The following is an 18,164-nucleotide window of genomic DNA, read 5'->3' as shown; positions in this document are numbered from 1 at the left end:
TAGATGTTCCATGATTGATTGGTGCAATCCTTTATTCTTATTCTAAGCCATGCTGAAGACAATAGCCATATATATTCATTATCTCACACTTGTACACATATATTTGAGTATAAATTTCTAAAGATGGAATTTCTGGGCTAAAAGTCATATGCATTTATAATTTTAAGAGATAGTGCCAAATTAATCTCTATAAGGGTTGTACCAAGTTACAGTCTCTCATCAGCCAAATATGTTACCTTAGTATAGTTTTAATTTGTATTTATCTTATTATAGTGAAGTTGAGTATCTTTTCATTTCTTTTTCAATTTTTTTATTGTGGTAAAATACACATAACATAAAGTTTATTATCCTAATCATTTTAAAGTATATATTTTAATGATATTAAATATAATGTTGTGCAACTATCACCACCATTCATCTCTATTACTCTTTTCATCTTGTAAAATTGACAGTCTTTACCCATTAAACACTAACTTCCCATTCCCCCTCCCCCAGTCCCTGGCAACACCATTCTACTTTCTGTCTTTATGACTTTGACTACACTTAGTTCCTTATATAAGTGGAATCATACAGTATTTGTCTTTCTGTGACTGGTTTATTTCATGTAACATAATGTCCTCAAGGTTCACTCATGTTATAACATATTGCAGAATTCCCTTCCTTTTTAAGGCTGAATAATATCCTATTTCATGCAGAGACCACATTTTGCTTATCAATTTATTGGTCAGTAGACACTTGGGTTACTTCCATGTTTTACCTATTGTGAATAATGCTGCTATGAACCTGGATGTACAAATATCTCTTCAAGACCATGTTTTCAATTCTCTTGGGTGTATACCCATAATGGATTTGCTAAATTATATAATTCTATTTTGTAATTTTTTTGAGGAACCACCATACAGTTTTCCACAGTGGCTGTACCATTTTGCATTCCCACCAACAGTGCAGAGTGTTCCAATTTCCCCACATTCTCACCAATACTTGCTGTTTTCTGGGGGGTTTTTTGATGGTAGTTATTGTAATGGGTGTGAGAGTGGTGTCTCGTAGTGTTGATTTCCATTTCCCTGATGATTAGTGTTGTTGAACATCTTTTCATGTGCTTATTGACCATTTTGCATATCTTCTTTTGAGAAATGTCTGTTCAAGTCCTTTTCCCATTTTTCAGTCAGGTTGGTTATTTTGTTGAGTTTTAGGAGTTCTCTATATATCCTGGATATTAATCTCTTACCAGATACATTATTTGCCAGTATTTTCTCCCATTCTGTGGGTTTCCTTTTTACTCTGTGGATAGTGTCTTTTGGTGCACATAGTTTTTGTTTTTATGAAGTATAATTTGTCTATTTTTTCTTTTGTCACCTCTGCCTTTGGTGTCATATCCATGAAATCATTGCCAAATTCGATGTTGTAAAGTTTCTCTGCAATGTTTTGTTCTAAAAATTATAATATTTTATGTTTTACATTTAGATCCTTGATCCATTTCAAATTAACTTTTGTATAAGGTGTTAGGTAAGGATCCAACTTCATTCTTTTGCATATGGATATCCAGTTTTCCCAGCTCTATTTGTTGAAAAGACTGTCCTTTCCCATTGAATGGTCTTGGCACCCTTGTCAAAAACCATTTGACCATAAATCATTTGCGAGGATTTATTTCTGGGCTTTCTATTCTATTCCATTGGTCTGTATGCTTGTCTTTATGCCAGTACCACACTGTTTTGATGACTGTAGCACTAGAGCAAGTTTTGAAATCAGGAAGTGCGAGTCCTCCAACTTTGTTCTTCTTTTTCAAGGTAGTTTTGGCTGCTCACGGCCCCTTGCAATTCCATGTGCATTTTAGGGTTGGCTTTTCTATTTATGCAAAAAGAAAAAGGGTTTTGGAATTTTCATAGGAAATGTGCTAAATCTGTAGGTCATTTTGGGTAGGATTGCCATCATAACAGCATTAAGTCTTTCAATACAAGAACATGGGTGTCTTCCATTTACTTAGGTCTTTAAAATTTTCTTTCAACAGTGTTTTGTAGTATTCACTGTGTGAGCCTTTCACTTTCTTGGTTTCATTTATTCCTAAGTATTTTATTCTTTATGATGCTATTATAAATGAGATTATTTTCTTAACTTCCTTTTCAGATTGTTCATTGCTAATGTATAGAAACATAACTGGTTGTTTTTTTTTTACATAATTGGTTTTTGTGTGTTGATCTTTTTTTTTAATTAATTAATTAATTGATTGATTTTTGGCTGTGTTGGGTCTTCGTTTCTGTGCGAGGGCTTTCTCTAGTTGTGGCAAGCGAGGGCCACTCTTCATCACGGTGCGCGGGCCTCTCACTATCGCGGCCTCTCTTGTTGCGAAGCACAGGCTCCAGACACACAGGCTCAGTAGTTGTGGCTCACGGGCCTAGTTGCTCCGCGGCATGTGGAATCTTCCCAGACCAGGGCTCGAAACTGTGTCCGCTGCATTGGCAGGCAGATTCTCAACCACTGCGCCACCAGGGAAGCCCTGTGTTGATCTTTTATTCTGAAATTTTGCTGAATTTGTTTATTAGTTCTAATAGTTTGTGCTTGCACACATGCGCATGTGTGTGTGTATATGTTCTTTAGGATTTTCTATATACAAATCATATCTGTGAATAGAAATAGTTTAACTCCTCCTTCTTTTCAATTTATATGGCTTTCACTTCTTTTTCTTGCCTAATTGCTCTAGCTAGAACTCCAGTACAGTGTTGAATAGAAATGGTGAAAGTGGGTATCCTTGTCTCATTCCTTATCCCTAAGGGGGAAAGCTTTAAAGTCTTTCACCATTGAGTATAGTGTTAGCTGTGAGTATTTCATAAATGCCCTTTATCATGTTGAGGAAGTTCCTTTAACATGTCTGTCAAATGTTTTTATCATGAAAGGGTGTTTGACTTCGTCAAATGCTTTTTCTTTGTAAATTGGGAAGATCATGTGGTTTTTGTCCTCTTCATCTTATTGGTGTGATATATTACATTGATTCATCTTCATATGTTGAACCACTCTTGCATTCCTTGGACAAACTCCTCTTAGTCATGGTGAATAATCCTTTTAATATGCTGCTGGATTTGGCTTGCTAGTATTTCTTTTCTTTCTTTTTTTTTAGTGCAAAAGCGATATTAAATTTTATTTTTTTATTTAGTTATTTAAATTAATTTTTTTATTGAAGTATAGTTGATTTACAATGTTTTGTTAATTTCAGGTATACAGCAAAGATATATATATATTTTCTTTTTCAGATTATTTTCTCATGTAGGTTATTACAAGATATTGAGTATGGTTCCCTGTGCTATACAGTAAGGTCCCTGTTGGTTATCTAGTTTATATATAGTAGTGTGTATATGTTACTCCCAACTTCCTAATTTATCCCTCCTTCCCACCACTGCCCTTTGGTAACCGTAAGTTTGTCTTCTATGTCTATGAGTCTGTTTCCGTTTTGTAAATAAGTTCATTTGTATCTTTTTTTTAGATTCCATATATAAGTGATAGCATATGATATTTGTCTTTCTCTGTCTGACTTACTTCACTTAGTATGATCAACTTGAGGTCCATTCATGTTGCTGAAAATGACATTATTTCATTCTTTTTTATGGCTGAGTAATATTCCATTGTATTGATATATATATATATATATATATATATATACACCCCACATATTCTTTATCCATTCAGCTGTTGATAGCCATTTAGGTTGCTTCCATGTCTTGGCTATTGTAAATAGTGCTTCAATGAACATTAGGATGAATGCATGTTTTCAAATTATGGTTTTCTTCTTTTGTGGTATCTTTGTCTGGTTTTGGTATCAGGGTGATGGTGGCCTCATAGAATGAGTTTGGAAGTGTTCCTTCCTCTGCAATTTTTTGGAACAGTTTCCGAAGGATAGGTGTTAGCTCTTCTTTAAATGTTTGGTAGAATTTGCCTGTTAAGCCATCTGGTCCTGGACTTCTGTTTGTTGGGAGTTTTTAAATCACAGATTCAGTTTCAGTATTTGTATCGATAATTGGTCTGTTCATATTTTCTATTTCTGGTTCAATCTTGGGAGATTGTACCTTTCTAAGAATTTGTCCATTTCTTCTAGGCTGTCCATTTGATTGGCATATAGTTGCCTGTAGTAGTCTCTTATGGTCCTTTGTATTTCTGTGGTGTCAGTTGTAACTTCTCCTTTTTTATTTCTAATTTTATTGATTTGAACCCTCTCCCTTTTTTTCTTAATGAGTCTTGCTAAAGGTTTATCAATTTTGTTTATCTTTTCAAAGAACCAGCTTTTAGTTTCATTAATGTTTTCTCTTGTTTTCTTTGTCTCTATTTAATTTATTTCTGCTCTGATCTTTATGATTTCTTTCCTTCTACTAATTATGGGGTTTTTTGGTTCTTCTTTCTCTAGTTGCTTTAGGTGTAAGGTTAGGTTGTTTATTTGAGAATTTTCTTGTTTCCTGAGGTAAGCTTGTATTGCTATAAACTTCCCTCTTAGAACTGCTTTTGTGGCATCCCATGGGTTCTGGGTCATCGTGTTTCGTTTTCATTTGTCTCTAGGTATTTTTTGATTTTCCCTTTGATTTCTTCAGTGATCCATTGGTTGATTTCTAATCTCATAACATTGTGGTCAGAAATGATGCTCGATATGATTTCAGTTTTCTTACATTGACCAAGGCTTGCTTTGTGGCCCAGCATGTGATGTATCCTGGAGAATGTTCCGTGTACACTAGAAAAGAATGTGAATTCTGCTGCTTTTGGATGGAATGCTCTATAGATATCAACTAACTCCATTTGGTCTAATGTGTCATTGAAGGCCTGTGTTTCCTTATTGATTTTCTGTCTGGATGATCTGTCCATTGATGTTAGTGAGGTGTTAAAGTCTCCCACTATTTTGGTGTTATTGTCAATTTCTTCTTTTATATCTGTTAACATTTGCCTTGTATATTGAGGTGCTCCTGTGTTGGATGCATATGTGTGTGTGTGTGTATATATGTATATATGTATATTTACAATTGTTATATCTTCTTCTTGGATTGATCCCTTAATCACGTGTCCTTCTTGTTTCTCTTGTAACAGTCTTTATTTTAAAGTCTATTTTGTCTGATATGAATATTTCTACTCCAGCTTTCTTTAGATTTCCATTTGCATGGAATGCCTTTTTTCATTCCCTCACTTTCAGTCTGTATGTGTCTCTAGATCTCAAGTGGGTTTCTTGTAAAGAGCATATATATGGGTCTTGTTTTTGTATCCATTCAGCAGTCTATGTCTTTTGGTTGGAGCATTTAATACATTTACATTTAAGGTAATTATTGATATACATGTTCTCATTGCCATTTTCTTAATTGTTTTGGATTTTTATAGGTCTTTTTTCTTCCTTTCCTCTTTTGTTCTCTTCTCTTATGATTTGATAACTATTTCTAGTATTGTGTTTGGATTCCTTTTTCTTTTTTGTGTGTATATCTATTACAGATTTTTGGTTTGTGATTGCCATGAGGTTTTGATATAGTAGTCTATATAAATACATGACTGTCTTAAGTTGTCAATCTCTTAATTTCAAATGCATTTCAAATATCCTGCATTTGTACTTTCGTCCCGTCACAATTACTGGTTGTGATATTATATTTGTGTGTGAATGACTTCCTGTCTTTACTGTATGTTTGCCTTTACTGGTGAGCTTTCCTACTTCAGAATTTTCTTGTTTCTATTGATAGAAAATAGAAAAAAATTCTTGTTTCCTTTATTTTCTGCCTACAGAAGTTCCTTTAGCATTTGTTGTGAAGCTGGTTTGGTGGTGCTAAATTCTTTTAGCTCTTGCTTGTCTGTAAACCTTTTGATTTCTCTGTCAAATCTGAATGGGAGCCTTGCTGGATAGTTTGTCTTCTTACTCCTGGGTAGAGTATTCTTTTTTTTTTTTAATATTTATTTATTTATTTATTTGGCTGCGCTGCATCTTAGTTGCAGCATGTGGGATCTTCGTTGAGGCATGAGGTATCTTTAGTTGTGGCATGCAGACTCTTAGTTGCGGCATTGGGATCTAGTTCCCTGACCAGGGATCAAACCTGGGCCCCCTGCATTGGGAGCACAGAGTCTTAGTCACTGGACCACCAGGGAAGTCCCAGAGTAGAGTATTCTTGGCTGTGGGTTTTTTCCTTTCATCACTTTAAATATATCGTGCCACTCCCTTCTGGCCTGCAGAGTTTCTGCTGAAAAATCAGCTGATAACCTTATGGAGATTCCCTTGTATGTTATTTGTTGCTTTTCCCTTACTGCTTTTAATATTTTCTCCTTGTCTTTAATTTTTGTCAGTTTGATTACTATGTGTCTTGGCATGTTCCTCCCTGGGTTAATCCTACCTGGGACTCTCTGCGCTTCCTGGACTTGGGTGATTGTTTCCTTTCCCATGTTAGGGAAGTTTTCAGCTATTATCTCTTCAAATATTTTCTCAGGCCCTTTCTCTTTCTCTCCTCCTTTTGGGACCCACATAATGCGAATGTTGGTGCATTTAATGTTGTCCCAGAGGTGTCTTAAACTGTCCTAATTTCTTTTCATTCTTTTTTCTTTCTTCTCTTACGCAGCAGTGATTTCCCCCATTCTGTCTTCCAGCTCACTTATCCATTCTTCTGCCTCATTTAATCTGCTATTGATTCCTTCTAGTGTATTTTTCATTTCAGTTATTCTTCAACTCTGTTTGGTTGTTGTTTATATTTTCTAATTCTTTGTTAAAAGTTTCTTGTAACTTCTTGCAGTGCGCATCCATTCTTTTTCCAAGATCTTGGATCATCTTTATGATTGATCATTACTCTGAAGTCTTTCTCTGGTAGATTGCCTATCTCCACTTCATTTAGTTGTTCTTCTGGGGTTTTATCTTGTTCTTCATCTGGAACATATGCCTCTGCCTTCCTAGTATTTCTTTGAGGTTTTTTGCATCTATATGCATAGTGGATATTCATCTGTATTTTTCTTTTCTTACAGTATCTTTGTCTGGCTTTGGTATCAAAGCCATACTTTCTTGTTTCTCTTCATGCCTCATAATTTTTTGTTGAAAACTCATTTAGAATGTTACAATGCAGCAACTATGGAAATCAAATACTCCCCTTTCTCCAGGGTTTATTATTGCTGCTTGTAGTTTGTAGTTGTTTGTTTGTGACCTTCTGTGAAGGGACATAGTTATGGAGTTCCCTACTCTGCCATTTTAGGCAACATCGCTCCTATTTTCTTATGATTAATTCATTTCTATATAATTTTCATAAATTGTGTGTTCACTTCCTTTGTCTATATTTTATTGGGTTATTAAATTTTTCAAATTCACTTACAGTTATTTATGTTGTAGGGAAACTAGCCACTTGTTTGTGATAGGAGTATCATATATGTTTTCCAGTTTGTCATTTCTTTTTTGTCTTGGCTTGTGATAGTTTCTCCACGCAGGGTTTCTTGGTTTTTTTCTATTGTGTAGTTGAATTTATCAGTCTTTTTCTATCATGACTTCTGGACTTTTGAGTCATAATTATGAAAAGTCTTACCTGCTCCAAAGTTATAAAAGGATTTTAACATATTTTCTACTAGAACTTTTATGGCTTAATTTCCTACATTTAAATGCTTAATCCATTTTGGATTTATCTTGATATAAGTTGTGATTAACAGATCCAACCTTTTGCCCTGCAGATGTTCACGTTCTTGAAGAAGAGCTATCCTTCAGTTTGTTTAGCAAGTATTTATTAGTATCAGGTAGCCTCTGAATAATTATGAGCAGTAAATTACTTGCATTGCTCTTTTTCAGAGTGATCTGGCTTCTAATCCTAGCCCTTACCACTTAATGACTGTATGAACTTGGGCAACCCCTTCACCTGGTGGGAGCCTTCTGTTTTCCCATTTGTAAACAGTGATAATAGTGTCTGCTCAGCCTATTATTTAGGGTTATTACAAAATAAACCAAGACAATGTCTATGCCAAGGACTATGGATGCTGTAAAATGCTAACCAGGGTGTAAGGCAGTAGTAATGATAAGAGTAAAAGTCATAGCAGTTCTTTCTATCTGGATGGTACTTATTCCCGTCTAAATACAACAACCTTCACAGCCCTGCAACAACCCTGTGCAGTGTCTGACACATAGTAGTTCCCTGATAAATACTTGTTTGATTATTTTTTGAGTACGCATTGAATCTTTTTTTTTTTAAATTTTATTTAATTTAATTTATTTATTTATGGCTGTGCTGGGTCTTCATTTCTGTGCGAGGGTTTTCTCTAGTCGCGGCAAGTGGGGGCCACTCTTCATCGCGGTGCGCGGGCCTCTCACTATCGCGGCCTCTTTTGTTGCGGAGCACAGGCTCCAGACGCGCAGGCTCAGTAATTGTGGCTCACGGGCCTAGTTGCTCCGCGGCATGTGGGATCCTCCCAGACCAGGGCCCGAACCTGTGTCCCCTGCATTGGCAGGCAGACTCCCAACCACTGCGCCACCAGGGAAGCCCTGAATCTTTACTCTTATTCCACTGAGGAGAACACTCCAAACTCATGAACTCATGGATCTTATGTTCCATTGGGATGGAGAAGTAAAACAACAAAAATAAATAAGCAAAATGTATAGTATTTTTTTAAAAAGCTTTTTATTGAAACCGTTTTCAGCTTGTTAGGAGGAAACATCTTAGTTTCAGACAGAAGTGGTCCACACAGTTGCAAGCTTTTACCTTAAACTGTTTCGGACAGGAACTTTTAAATTTATTTTATTTATTTATTTTTGGCTGCATTGGGTCTTCATTGCTGCACACGGGCTTTCTCCAGTTTCAGTGAGTGGGGGCTACTCTTTGTGGCGGCGCACTTGCTTCTCATTGCAGTGGCTTCTTTTGTTGCAGAGCACGGGCTGTAGGCACGTGGGCTTCAATAGTTGCGGCACACAGGCTCAGTAGTTGTGGCTTGCGGGCTCTAGAGTGCAGGCTCAGCAGTTGTGGCACACAGGCTTTGTTGCTCCATGGCATGTGGCATCTTCCTGGACCAGGGATCGAACCCATGTCCCCTGCATTGGCAGAGAGATTCTTAACCACTGCGCCACTAGGGAAGTCCTATATAGTATTTTAGATAGTCAGCAGTGGTAAAGAAAATAGGCAGGGAAGGGGGAAGTTTGTTGGGGATGGAGGGATGCAATTCCCAACAGAACAGTCGGGTGAGACAGCACACATCTGGGGGAAAAGCCAGGCAGGCAGAAGGAACAGCAAGAGCAAAGGGCCTGAGGTTGGAGGGGGGTGAGAAGAGGCCACCGGGGCTGAGTGCAGTGAGCAAAGGTGAGAATGTTGGAGGAGAATAAGAGGTAGAGGGGGTGAGGAAGAGGCCAGATCAAGTATAGCCTTGGAGGGCATTGTAGGGACCTTGGCTTTTATCCTGTGAAGGTGGGAAGCCACTGAAGGCTATTGAAGAGAGTAGTGATGTGGTATGACTTGGCTCTTTTTCTAAAAAATTTTTATTAACATATGGTTGATTTATAATGTTTCAGGTGTACAACAAAGTACACACATACTTTTTCAGATTCTTTTCCAGTATAGTTTATTATAAGATATTGAATATAGTTCCCTGTGCTATACAGTAGGTCCTTGTTGTTTACCTGTTTTCTATACAGTAGTGGGTATCTGTTAATCCCAAGCTCCTAATTTATCCCTCGCTCCCTTTCCCCTTTGGTAATCATAAGTTTGTTTTCTATGTGTGGGTGTGACTTAGTTCTAACAGGATTCCTTGAAAGACCCATTAGGAGGCACTGGTAGGCAGTCAGGCAAGAGATGATGGAGGCTTAGACCATGTTACTAGGAGTGGGGGCAGGGAAAGTGGTCGGATCCTGGATTTGTCTTGAATGTAGAGTAGACAAGCTTGCTGATAGATTGGACGGGATGTGGGGTGTGAGAGAAAGAAAGGCGTTCAGGATGATTCCAGAGTTTTTGTTGGATGGATGAAAGAGTCCCTTGCAAATCCTGTTTTGCAACTGAGGAAACTGAGGCACAGAGAGGTTAGGGGACCCATCCAAGGCGGCATTGCACATTGGTGGCAGAGGCCAGACTAGAACTGCCTGCAGCCCAACTCTGACTCTGCAGCAGTGGGGGCTTTGTTCATCTGGAGCTGGGCCTGGGGGCCAGGGACCTGCACCCCGCCCACTAAGCGCCACCCACTTGTTCTTCCTGGCAGAGGGAAGGCCGGAGAGGTTCACAGCCCCACCAGGTGGGCAATCTCACCCTCCGACTGCCCACTGGTTCTGCGAAAGCTCATTCGCAAAGAAGACGTCCGGGCCGGCTGCAAGTGCATGGTGAGGGCACCCTTGGTGTCCGACGTGGAGCTGGAGCGCTTCTTGTCAGCACCCCGAGACCCCAGCCAGGTGCTGGTGTTCGGGATCGTGTCGAGCCAGAACTCCACCAGGTCAGGGCAGCTCCAGTGGCTGCTGGACACACTCTACAGTCACCGGCAGCAGGGCCGTGCCTCCCCCTGCATCCAGGTTGGTCCTGGGCCCAGCCCAGGACACGGGTGGGGGAGACCCCCGTGGGGCTGGGATTGGCTAAGCCTCTTGCTGAGAGCACGTGGGCCGTCTTTCACTTCCTTTTCTCCTGGGCTTTTGCACACGCTCTTCCTACCATCTGCAGCCCTCTTCTCTCTCTGCCACTCATCCTCCTGTCCCAGGTGAATGTCACCACTCAAGGTGGGGGCCTTTTCTGACCTTGAGACAGGTCAGGGTGCTGGCCATTTTCTTCCAGACCACAAGCTGCAGATTATGGTCATGTACTGGAGTGAGCATTTAGAGGAGACGTGCTCACCATGGGACCCTCAGGGCTCAGGAATGTTCATGGCCGAATACCCGCGTGTAGGTCCCGTGCCAGGCCCCAGGGGTGGCACTGATAGCAGCCCGGGCAAGGGCCATGAGAGGACAGGTCTAGGCACGTAGGAGCCCAGGAACGGGGCCAGCGGCCTCTGAGGGTCAGCCAGGGTCTCCCAGGAAGAGAGGGTTTTGGCAGATGGGTGTGTGTTCCCAGCAGAGGCAGCAGGCTCCGCAAAGCTTGGGGGAAAATGGCCGCTCCAGGCCCCAGCTCACTGTGGTTGAAGTTCTAGGGGTTGGTCAGTCAGGGGCGCGTGGAACCCACCCCACCTCCTTGCTGCAGAGTCGCTCCTAAGTCTCATCATCACCCTGAATCAGCAGCAGTTCCCAGCCGGGTTAGCACAGTTCATGGGGTGGCCCCGTCCCCAGACCAAGTGGAGCAGAGGATGCCAAGTGTGACCAAGCGTGCGCATAAGAGCTTCATGTCCACCGCTGACCTCCTTCAGGTCCTCTTTGCCCTGTGACCTCTCGAATTCATTGTTTTGCCCTGTCTCTCTCTGGCTGCAATCCTGAGTTCTAAATTTCCATGTATGCCCTGGGAATGCCCCCTCCTTCCTTCTTCCCAGGGGTGCTGCCTCCCTGACCCCCAGGTGTCCACCCTCAGGTATGCACTCCAGCCAGTGCCTGGAGCTTGGCATCGGAACCCTTCTGATCAGACGCCAGAAGGCTTTTTACGGGTCTCATACATCAAAGCCACATATATTTTCTGGAGAGAATTCCAATTTAGTTAGATTCCATGAGCACTATTGAGTACCAGCTCTGTACCCATCTGTATATAGATATCATCCCTGCCCTTGTGGGAAGTTAGAGTTGACTTTAGTTTATTTCGGGGCTATTAATTGTTCACTAATAATTGTCTGAAAGTATAGGAAGGTGCAGTGGCCCAGCCCAGCCATGGGCAGCATGAATGGGCACAGGGCCTGGGCTGAGGTGGTTGAAGCAACGCAGGAATGGGCAGCGGGATTTGAGGAGGGCAGAGGACAGACCGGGGGTGGTGTCAGATCTCACGGTGACTCTGGTGCCACCATTCCGGTGTCTTTAGTTAAGGCAGAAACGTTCCCTGACATTCTTTTGCTCTGATAACTAGAACCCCAGGTGCAGTTCTGCATTCCACACTTTAAACTGAACGGTCAGGCAGAACAGCTGGGGGCACCTGGAATAAAAGACAGATAGAACCAGAAAACATCACATTACACATTAGTCATATTAATGGACCTGTAGCACCCAGAAAGGAGGGGAAAGAGACAAGCTTTACTCTGGATTGACCAGGTCCTACCTTGAGGTGAACATTCAATTCAGGTCCTGGCACTGGATTGGGTGACTGGGAGGTGTTCAGAGGGGCAGCCAGTGGGGGCAGAGGGGGGTAGACGGTGGAGGAGTCCTGGAAAGGAGTACCCCCAGGAGCAGGGCACACCTTCAGATCTCTGCAGGGCTTCTCCCAGGCAAAGGGATAAACAAGTCCTGCAGACCCCAGAAGGCTGGGCTCGTGGATGTCACGTGGTGGGGGGCAGTCATCTCCGTGATGGCCTTCACCAGCAGAGGGCCCTAAGCGGATCCAGGACATCCTCTGGGGATGGTCAGGGGAGGTGTGCGCGCAGGGGCTGAAGGGCCACTGAGCAGGAGTTGGGAGGGGATGTTGTATGGGGCTCAGGACTCAGGGGAACCAGCCTGGCTGAGAACGTGGGAATCCAAGTGTGTCTTCTTGGCATGGGGGTGACGGGCACTCCTTTCTCTCTCGGCAGTGCCGGCACGACCCCTACCGCCTGCTGCAGTACAACCTGGACAGCCCCCTGCAGAGGGACCCGCCCCTGCTGGTGAAGAAGTACGCTGTGATGCAGGGGATGGTTCTGGTGAGCCGGGGCCCAGGGGGACCCACTGCCCGCTGCCTGCCACCCTGGTCTTTGCAGCCCCTACCCTTGTGGAATCACAGATTTAGGGGCCAGGCTGAGGCCCAGAGAGCAGTACTGACCGAAAGTCGCCCAGCGCACGTTGCTGGGGCTGGAGCCTGGCTCCCGTCCCCAGGCTGACCCCATGTGTCTCCCATCCCAGGAGGCTGAAGGGACAGGTGATGCTTAACCTGAAGAAACAAATTCTCTTCATCTGTTTGTTTTTAAATAACTTTTTGCTAAAAACAGTGTATTGTAAAAAAAACACATATATTCATTGTAGAAACTTTGGAAAATGCAGTTTAGAAAATAATCACTTCATCATATCGGCCGGATGGCCTAATTGTTCATGCACGGAGCGCGTGCTAGGACCAGTGCTTTCGGGAGCCCTGGGGCGTACCCCTGCTCACATTTTGGTGTCTGGGCTCTTCAGTAATTTTCTGACTTTGAGGCCCTGCCTTTTAATTATGATTTTTAACTGCAGCATAAGAATCACTTTATTTCTCTACCTGTGTTCCTTTTGTTGGATGTTTATGTTATTTCCTTTTTGGTTTTGGCCATAATAAATAGCACCGTAATGGATATCCTTGCACAGAAATCTTGGACAGGCCTCTCTTGTTGAGGCTGACATGTGGAGGGTGGGGGTGCAGAGAGCAGTAGGACAAGATCCCTGCCCTCAAGGGGCCCCCGTCCCCTGGGACCTGCTCATCAGTGTAACAGATAAGTGGGTTAGAGGCAGAGGGGGTTGGGGGCCTCTGAGCAGGAAGACACCCTTCTGGCCCCAGGGCTCTGTGAAGGGGCATTTCAGCTGGTCAGGCCTGCAGGGGGCAAAAGCTGGGATGGTGAGGCTGCCCTCTGACTTGCAGGCCTGCATCGGGGACAGGCTCAGCCACACCTCACTGAGGGACTCGGGGACGGCAGCACCCCTGCCCCAGAACCACCAAAGAAAGGCCTGGGTTCCGGGACAAGCTCTGAGAGCCCGCTGCACTGTCCTGAGATTCAGTGCTGATGTGCTGAGGGTCTCCCCACTGTTTCCTTATTGTGTGTCAACAGATGCTCGCTGGGGGAAAGCTCCTTTTTGGGGGCTGCGTTTTGAATGGATATGGCTTCAGCAGGCGGAATCTGCTGAAACAGATCTTCCAGGCTCGACAGAACTGCAAGATGGGCTACTTCCTGCCTGAGAACTACAAATTTAGGTAAAGCAGGAAACACGTGGGATGAGGGGCGCGCACAGGGCAGGGTGACCGGGAGGGAGGGGCTGGCGCTGTGGGAGGTGCCTGGGCCCAGCTTGCTTGAGATGAGCAAAGGTAGGTCTCTAGGCTCCAGAAGCACACAGCCTGGTCCAGGGAAGGAGCCTGGTCCAGGGAAGGAGCCTGGCGTTTATGACGTTGCTCACAGCTGTATTGGGAGACAGCAGCGGATTCTAGAACGCCTGGGCAGTACCTGCCTAGGAAGCATTATCTGACTGCAGACGTGGGCCTGCCTCTGATTGCGTCCCCACGGCACTGAGTCTGGCAGCGTGCCACTCCCACCAGGCCCTCAGTTTTCTAGGAGTCCTGACACCAGTGTCTCGCCCAGCAGTAGCCGGGCATGGCCCTGCAGTGCCTCTGTTTCTGGGTCCTGTTTCAAGAGGGTTGTTGGCAGACAGCCTTGCATCAGAGCCCTGAGAGGGCCTCGCCGTCCCTTGGTAGGGACCGTGTCTTCCTTACCAGAGTTTTCATCTGCTTTGCTTTGTCCCGATGTAGTGGGAGGATTCAAGGAAACCGTTCCTCTGAGGTGGGCAGGTGCGGGGGAGAAGAGACTGGTGTCGGGAAACGCAAGTGGTGGTAGGCCTGGGAGCCAGATCGTGGGCTGCGGGCACTTGGGCCTTCTCTGTCCTCCGAGGAGCTGCCACAGAGACCACCGTCAGTCTGGGCTCGGGGTCCGTGAGGCCATCACAGCAAGAGCTGTGAACATGCAGAAGAGCTGGGGTTTCCTCAGCCAGAGGAGGAACTTGGCTGCCCAGGAGCTTCCAAGCCCCAGTCGAGACTGGGGTGGGGTCGTGACTAGAGAGTGGACTGGTTGTGACAAACAGAGCACAAGGGTGAGGGTGTGCCAGGCCAGGGACAACTGGGGCAAGGCCCCAGGCTCCTACAGTCCTGAGGGGTGCAGCCACCTGGGGACAGCCCTGCCCTGAGGCGCAGGCAGTGGGTGGGGAAGTCGCTGCAGGTCCCTGCAGGTATTAAGCCATCAGGGGGCTGGGTGTCCTGCCCCACGTGCCCTGGACCCCCCACTCCCTTCTCTTCGCATCCTCCGCTCATGCTCAGGGCCCAGCACGAAGGAGGCCCTTGGGAAACATCTGCTGAATGACGGCCAAGGGCTGATTTTATCCCAGGGAGTCAGAGGTCGGGTCAGAATGAGGAAGGGCTGGCAGACAGTGTGTCTGCTGATAACTGGCCACCCCTTGCCCACCTCCAGTGATGGGAGACCCCTCTCTCCAGAGGCCGCCCCTTTGCAGCCTAAAAGTCATGCCGCTTGGTCAGTTTCTGATCAGCTGCAGCACGCCCAGCCTAGTGCTTGGTCAGCCCTGGGGATTTGGAGGTGGACAAGACCTGGACCTGCTCTACCCTCACTGATCCAAAGGGCCGGAAACTGATGTGAGAAGGAGTGAAGGGCACTAAGCATTAGAGAAACACAAGTCAGAATCACAATGAGAAACCACCTCATACCCATCAGGATGCCTACTATTAAAAATCAAACACAAAAACAGAAAATAACAAGTGTTAGTGAGGATGCAGAGAAATTAGAACTCTGATGTAGGGTGCAGCCATGTGGAAAACAGGATGGAGGTTCCCCAAAAATTAAACGTAGAATCACCATATGATCCAGCAAGTATCCTTCTGGGTACATACCTAAAACAATTAAAAGTGTCTCAAAGAGATATTTGCACACCCATGTTCATAGCAGCACTGTTCCCAATATCCAAGAAGTGGAAGCAACCCAAGTGTCCACGGATGGATGAATGGATAAAGAAAGCGTGGTCTATCCACACAATGGAATATTATTCAGCCTTAAAAAGGAAGGAAATTCTGACACCTGCTGCAACATGGGTGAAACCGGAGGACATTATTCTATGTGAAATAAGCCAGACACAGGACAAATACTGTATGATTCCACTTATATGAGGCCCCTCCAGCAGTCAGATTCATAGAGACAAAGTAGAGTGGTGCCAGGGGGAGGGACATGGGGAGGTTTGTTTAATGGGGACAGATTCAGTTTTACAGGATGAAAAAGTTCCAGAGATCTGTTGTCCAACAATGTGAACGTACTTAACACTACTGAGCTGTACACTTAAAAATTGTTAAGATGGTAAATTTTATGTTACACGCTTTTTTTTTTTTTTAATAACTAACCACTTGGGCCACTTGCTTTTTCTCTTCTTGCACTTTATTTTTTTAAAGTTATTTGTTTATTTATTTATTTATGGCTGTGTTGGGTCTTCATTTCTGTGCAAGGGCTTTCTCTAGTTGTGGCAAGCGGGGGCCACTCTTCATTGCGGTGAGTGGGCCTCTCACTATCGCGGCCTCTCTTGTTGCGGAGCACAGACTCCAGATGCGCAGGCTCAGTAATTGTGGCTCACGGGCCCAGCTGCTCCGCGGCACGTGGGATTTTCCCAGACCAGGGCTCGAACCCGTGTCCCCTGCATTGGCAGGCAGATTCTCAACCACTGCGCCACCAGGGAAGCCCTATGTAACACGCTTTTAACAACAGTTATAAAAAGGGGGTTGGAGATGCTCTGTGGGTGCTTGCAGCTGACAGGGAAGAAAGGGACTGTTTTCCTCGGCTAGCGCGCTCCCAGGGCAAGGGCTGGTTTGGTCTCCGAAGCCCACCCTTTCTGCTCTGGTAGCACCGGGTCCCATTCTCCCTCTGGCCATCAGGTCATTCCCTACCTGCTACACCAACCTGTCCACGTCTGTCCCACGGCCTGCACTTCCAGTGTGAGCCTGTCCTCACCACAGAAGGCTTCCTGGGCACTGCACGCTGCAGCTCCTTTCTCCCACGTAGGCCCACCCAGGAGGGAGCCTCTCTGAGCCCTCAATGCACAGCCAGCCAGGCTGAGTGGGGGCGGGTGAGGAGAGAGACCCTGTGGGCAGTGTGGCCTCAGTGGGAGCTGCTATGGCCGTCATCTTTGATGCTCAGGACAGGGCACCAACGCAAGGCCCAATGAAGGCTCCTGGCCCAGCAAACAGAGCCACAGCTGGGAGTCAGGAACGGCCTGGAGACCAGAGCTTGGAGGCCCCCTGCCCCTCACCCACCCCGTGTCTTCTTTCCTTCCTTCCTTTGTTCAGCAGATAGTGACCCCCCCATCCCCACAGCCCTGTGCTCGGCACTGAGTCCCTGCTGGCCCAGCCCTCTCCTTGCCCTCTTGGCTTCTCTCGGACATTCTGCAGCTCTGGGGTGGGGTTCAGGCAGCGGCACAAAGGGACGGCCACGCGAGGGACCCCCAGGTGGAAGGCACAGAGGGACCCCCGACCGAGGGAGAGCTCAGCAGGCTGGAACAGTCAGGAGAGCTCCTGGGCAGAGTGGGCAGAAGCTGGGTCGAAAGGACAGCTGGAACGCACACAAGGTGGCATCTTGCGGAGGTGGCCGCCTCATGAGTCTGAGCTGCAGCCACCTGGACGCTTGGCGGCTGCTCTTCCCGGCCTCCCTCACTGGGCTCAGGGAGGCCTCCTTGTGGCCAGGAGAGGTTGCGCTATTGGCAGGCCCTGCGATGGGTGCCTGTGAGCAGTGGCACGCTGGGCTGCAGTGGGGACGAGGGAAGGGCTCCTCCCCCGCCCCTGGAGAGAGCAGTGAGATGCTCTTGGGAACACCAAGAGGCTCCACATGCCAGGGGCTCACCCCTGCCCCGGGGTGGGGGGATGATGGAGATGGGGCCACCTTAGCTACAGGTAAGACAGGTGCTACCGGATTCCCAGACCCCAAGTGCAGCCGGCAGCTGGGGGTGGTGCTTTGAGAAGGGTAGCCCAGGCAGCTTTGAGGGGCAAGGCCAGAGGGGGCTGGAACCCTTGACAGGCCCCTGGCGCTGAGGCCTCCTAAAGACCGTCTCCATGGCCGGGGGCCAGTGTTAATTCACAGACAACAAGACTATGGAGGGCCTCTGATGGGGGTGCCTCTCCATCAGGGTTACCCCCACTCTTGTTGGGTATCCTGCTGTTGGTCACCCTTCACCCAGGGACACACCCTTCACCTGCATCCCGCTTGGCTTGACTCCATTTTTCCATTTGGTGGTGCTTTGAGTTCCTAAGACGTGCTGAGCCACGGCCCATCCTGGGGAACAGGGGCAGGTTGGGTTGGGGGGTGCGGCGAGGGGAGCCCGCAGTGCTGTCTGCTTCCCCTCCGCCCTGTTCACTGCCATGTGCCCAGCGCAGGAAGTCTCAAGAGACCCATTCCTGGGGTCTGCTTTCCTGCCCCCTCTG

At 45.9% G+C, this 18,164-nt stretch overlaps 1 protein-coding gene across 1 annotated transcript in view; it reads left to right on the top strand.

Annotated features, from left to right (window-relative positions):
• C11H3orf20 (chromosome 11 C3orf20 homolog) overlaps nucleotides 1-18,164 on the top strand; it is a 78,662-nt gene that overhangs the window by 54,360 nt on the left and 6,138 nt on the right. The window contains exons 11-13 of the mRNA XM_036870202.1: nucleotides 10,144-10,447; nucleotides 12,565-12,672; nucleotides 13,762-13,904. Coding sequence (XP_036726097.1) covers nucleotides 10,144-10,447; nucleotides 12,565-12,672; nucleotides 13,762-13,904 — 555 coding nt within the window. The remainder of the gene's footprint in view (nucleotides 1-10,143; nucleotides 10,448-12,564; nucleotides 12,673-13,761; nucleotides 13,905-18,164) is intronic.

Source organism: Balaenoptera musculus, chromosome 11 (genome assembly GCF_009873245.2).
Source record: "Balaenoptera musculus isolate JJ_BM4_2016_0621 chromosome 11, mBalMus1.pri.v3, whole genome shotgun sequence".
NCBI classification, from domain to species: domain Eukaryota; kingdom Metazoa; phylum Chordata; class Mammalia; order Artiodactyla; family Balaenopteridae; genus Balaenoptera; species Balaenoptera musculus.
This window is presented reverse-complemented; position numbering and strand designations above follow the sequence as displayed.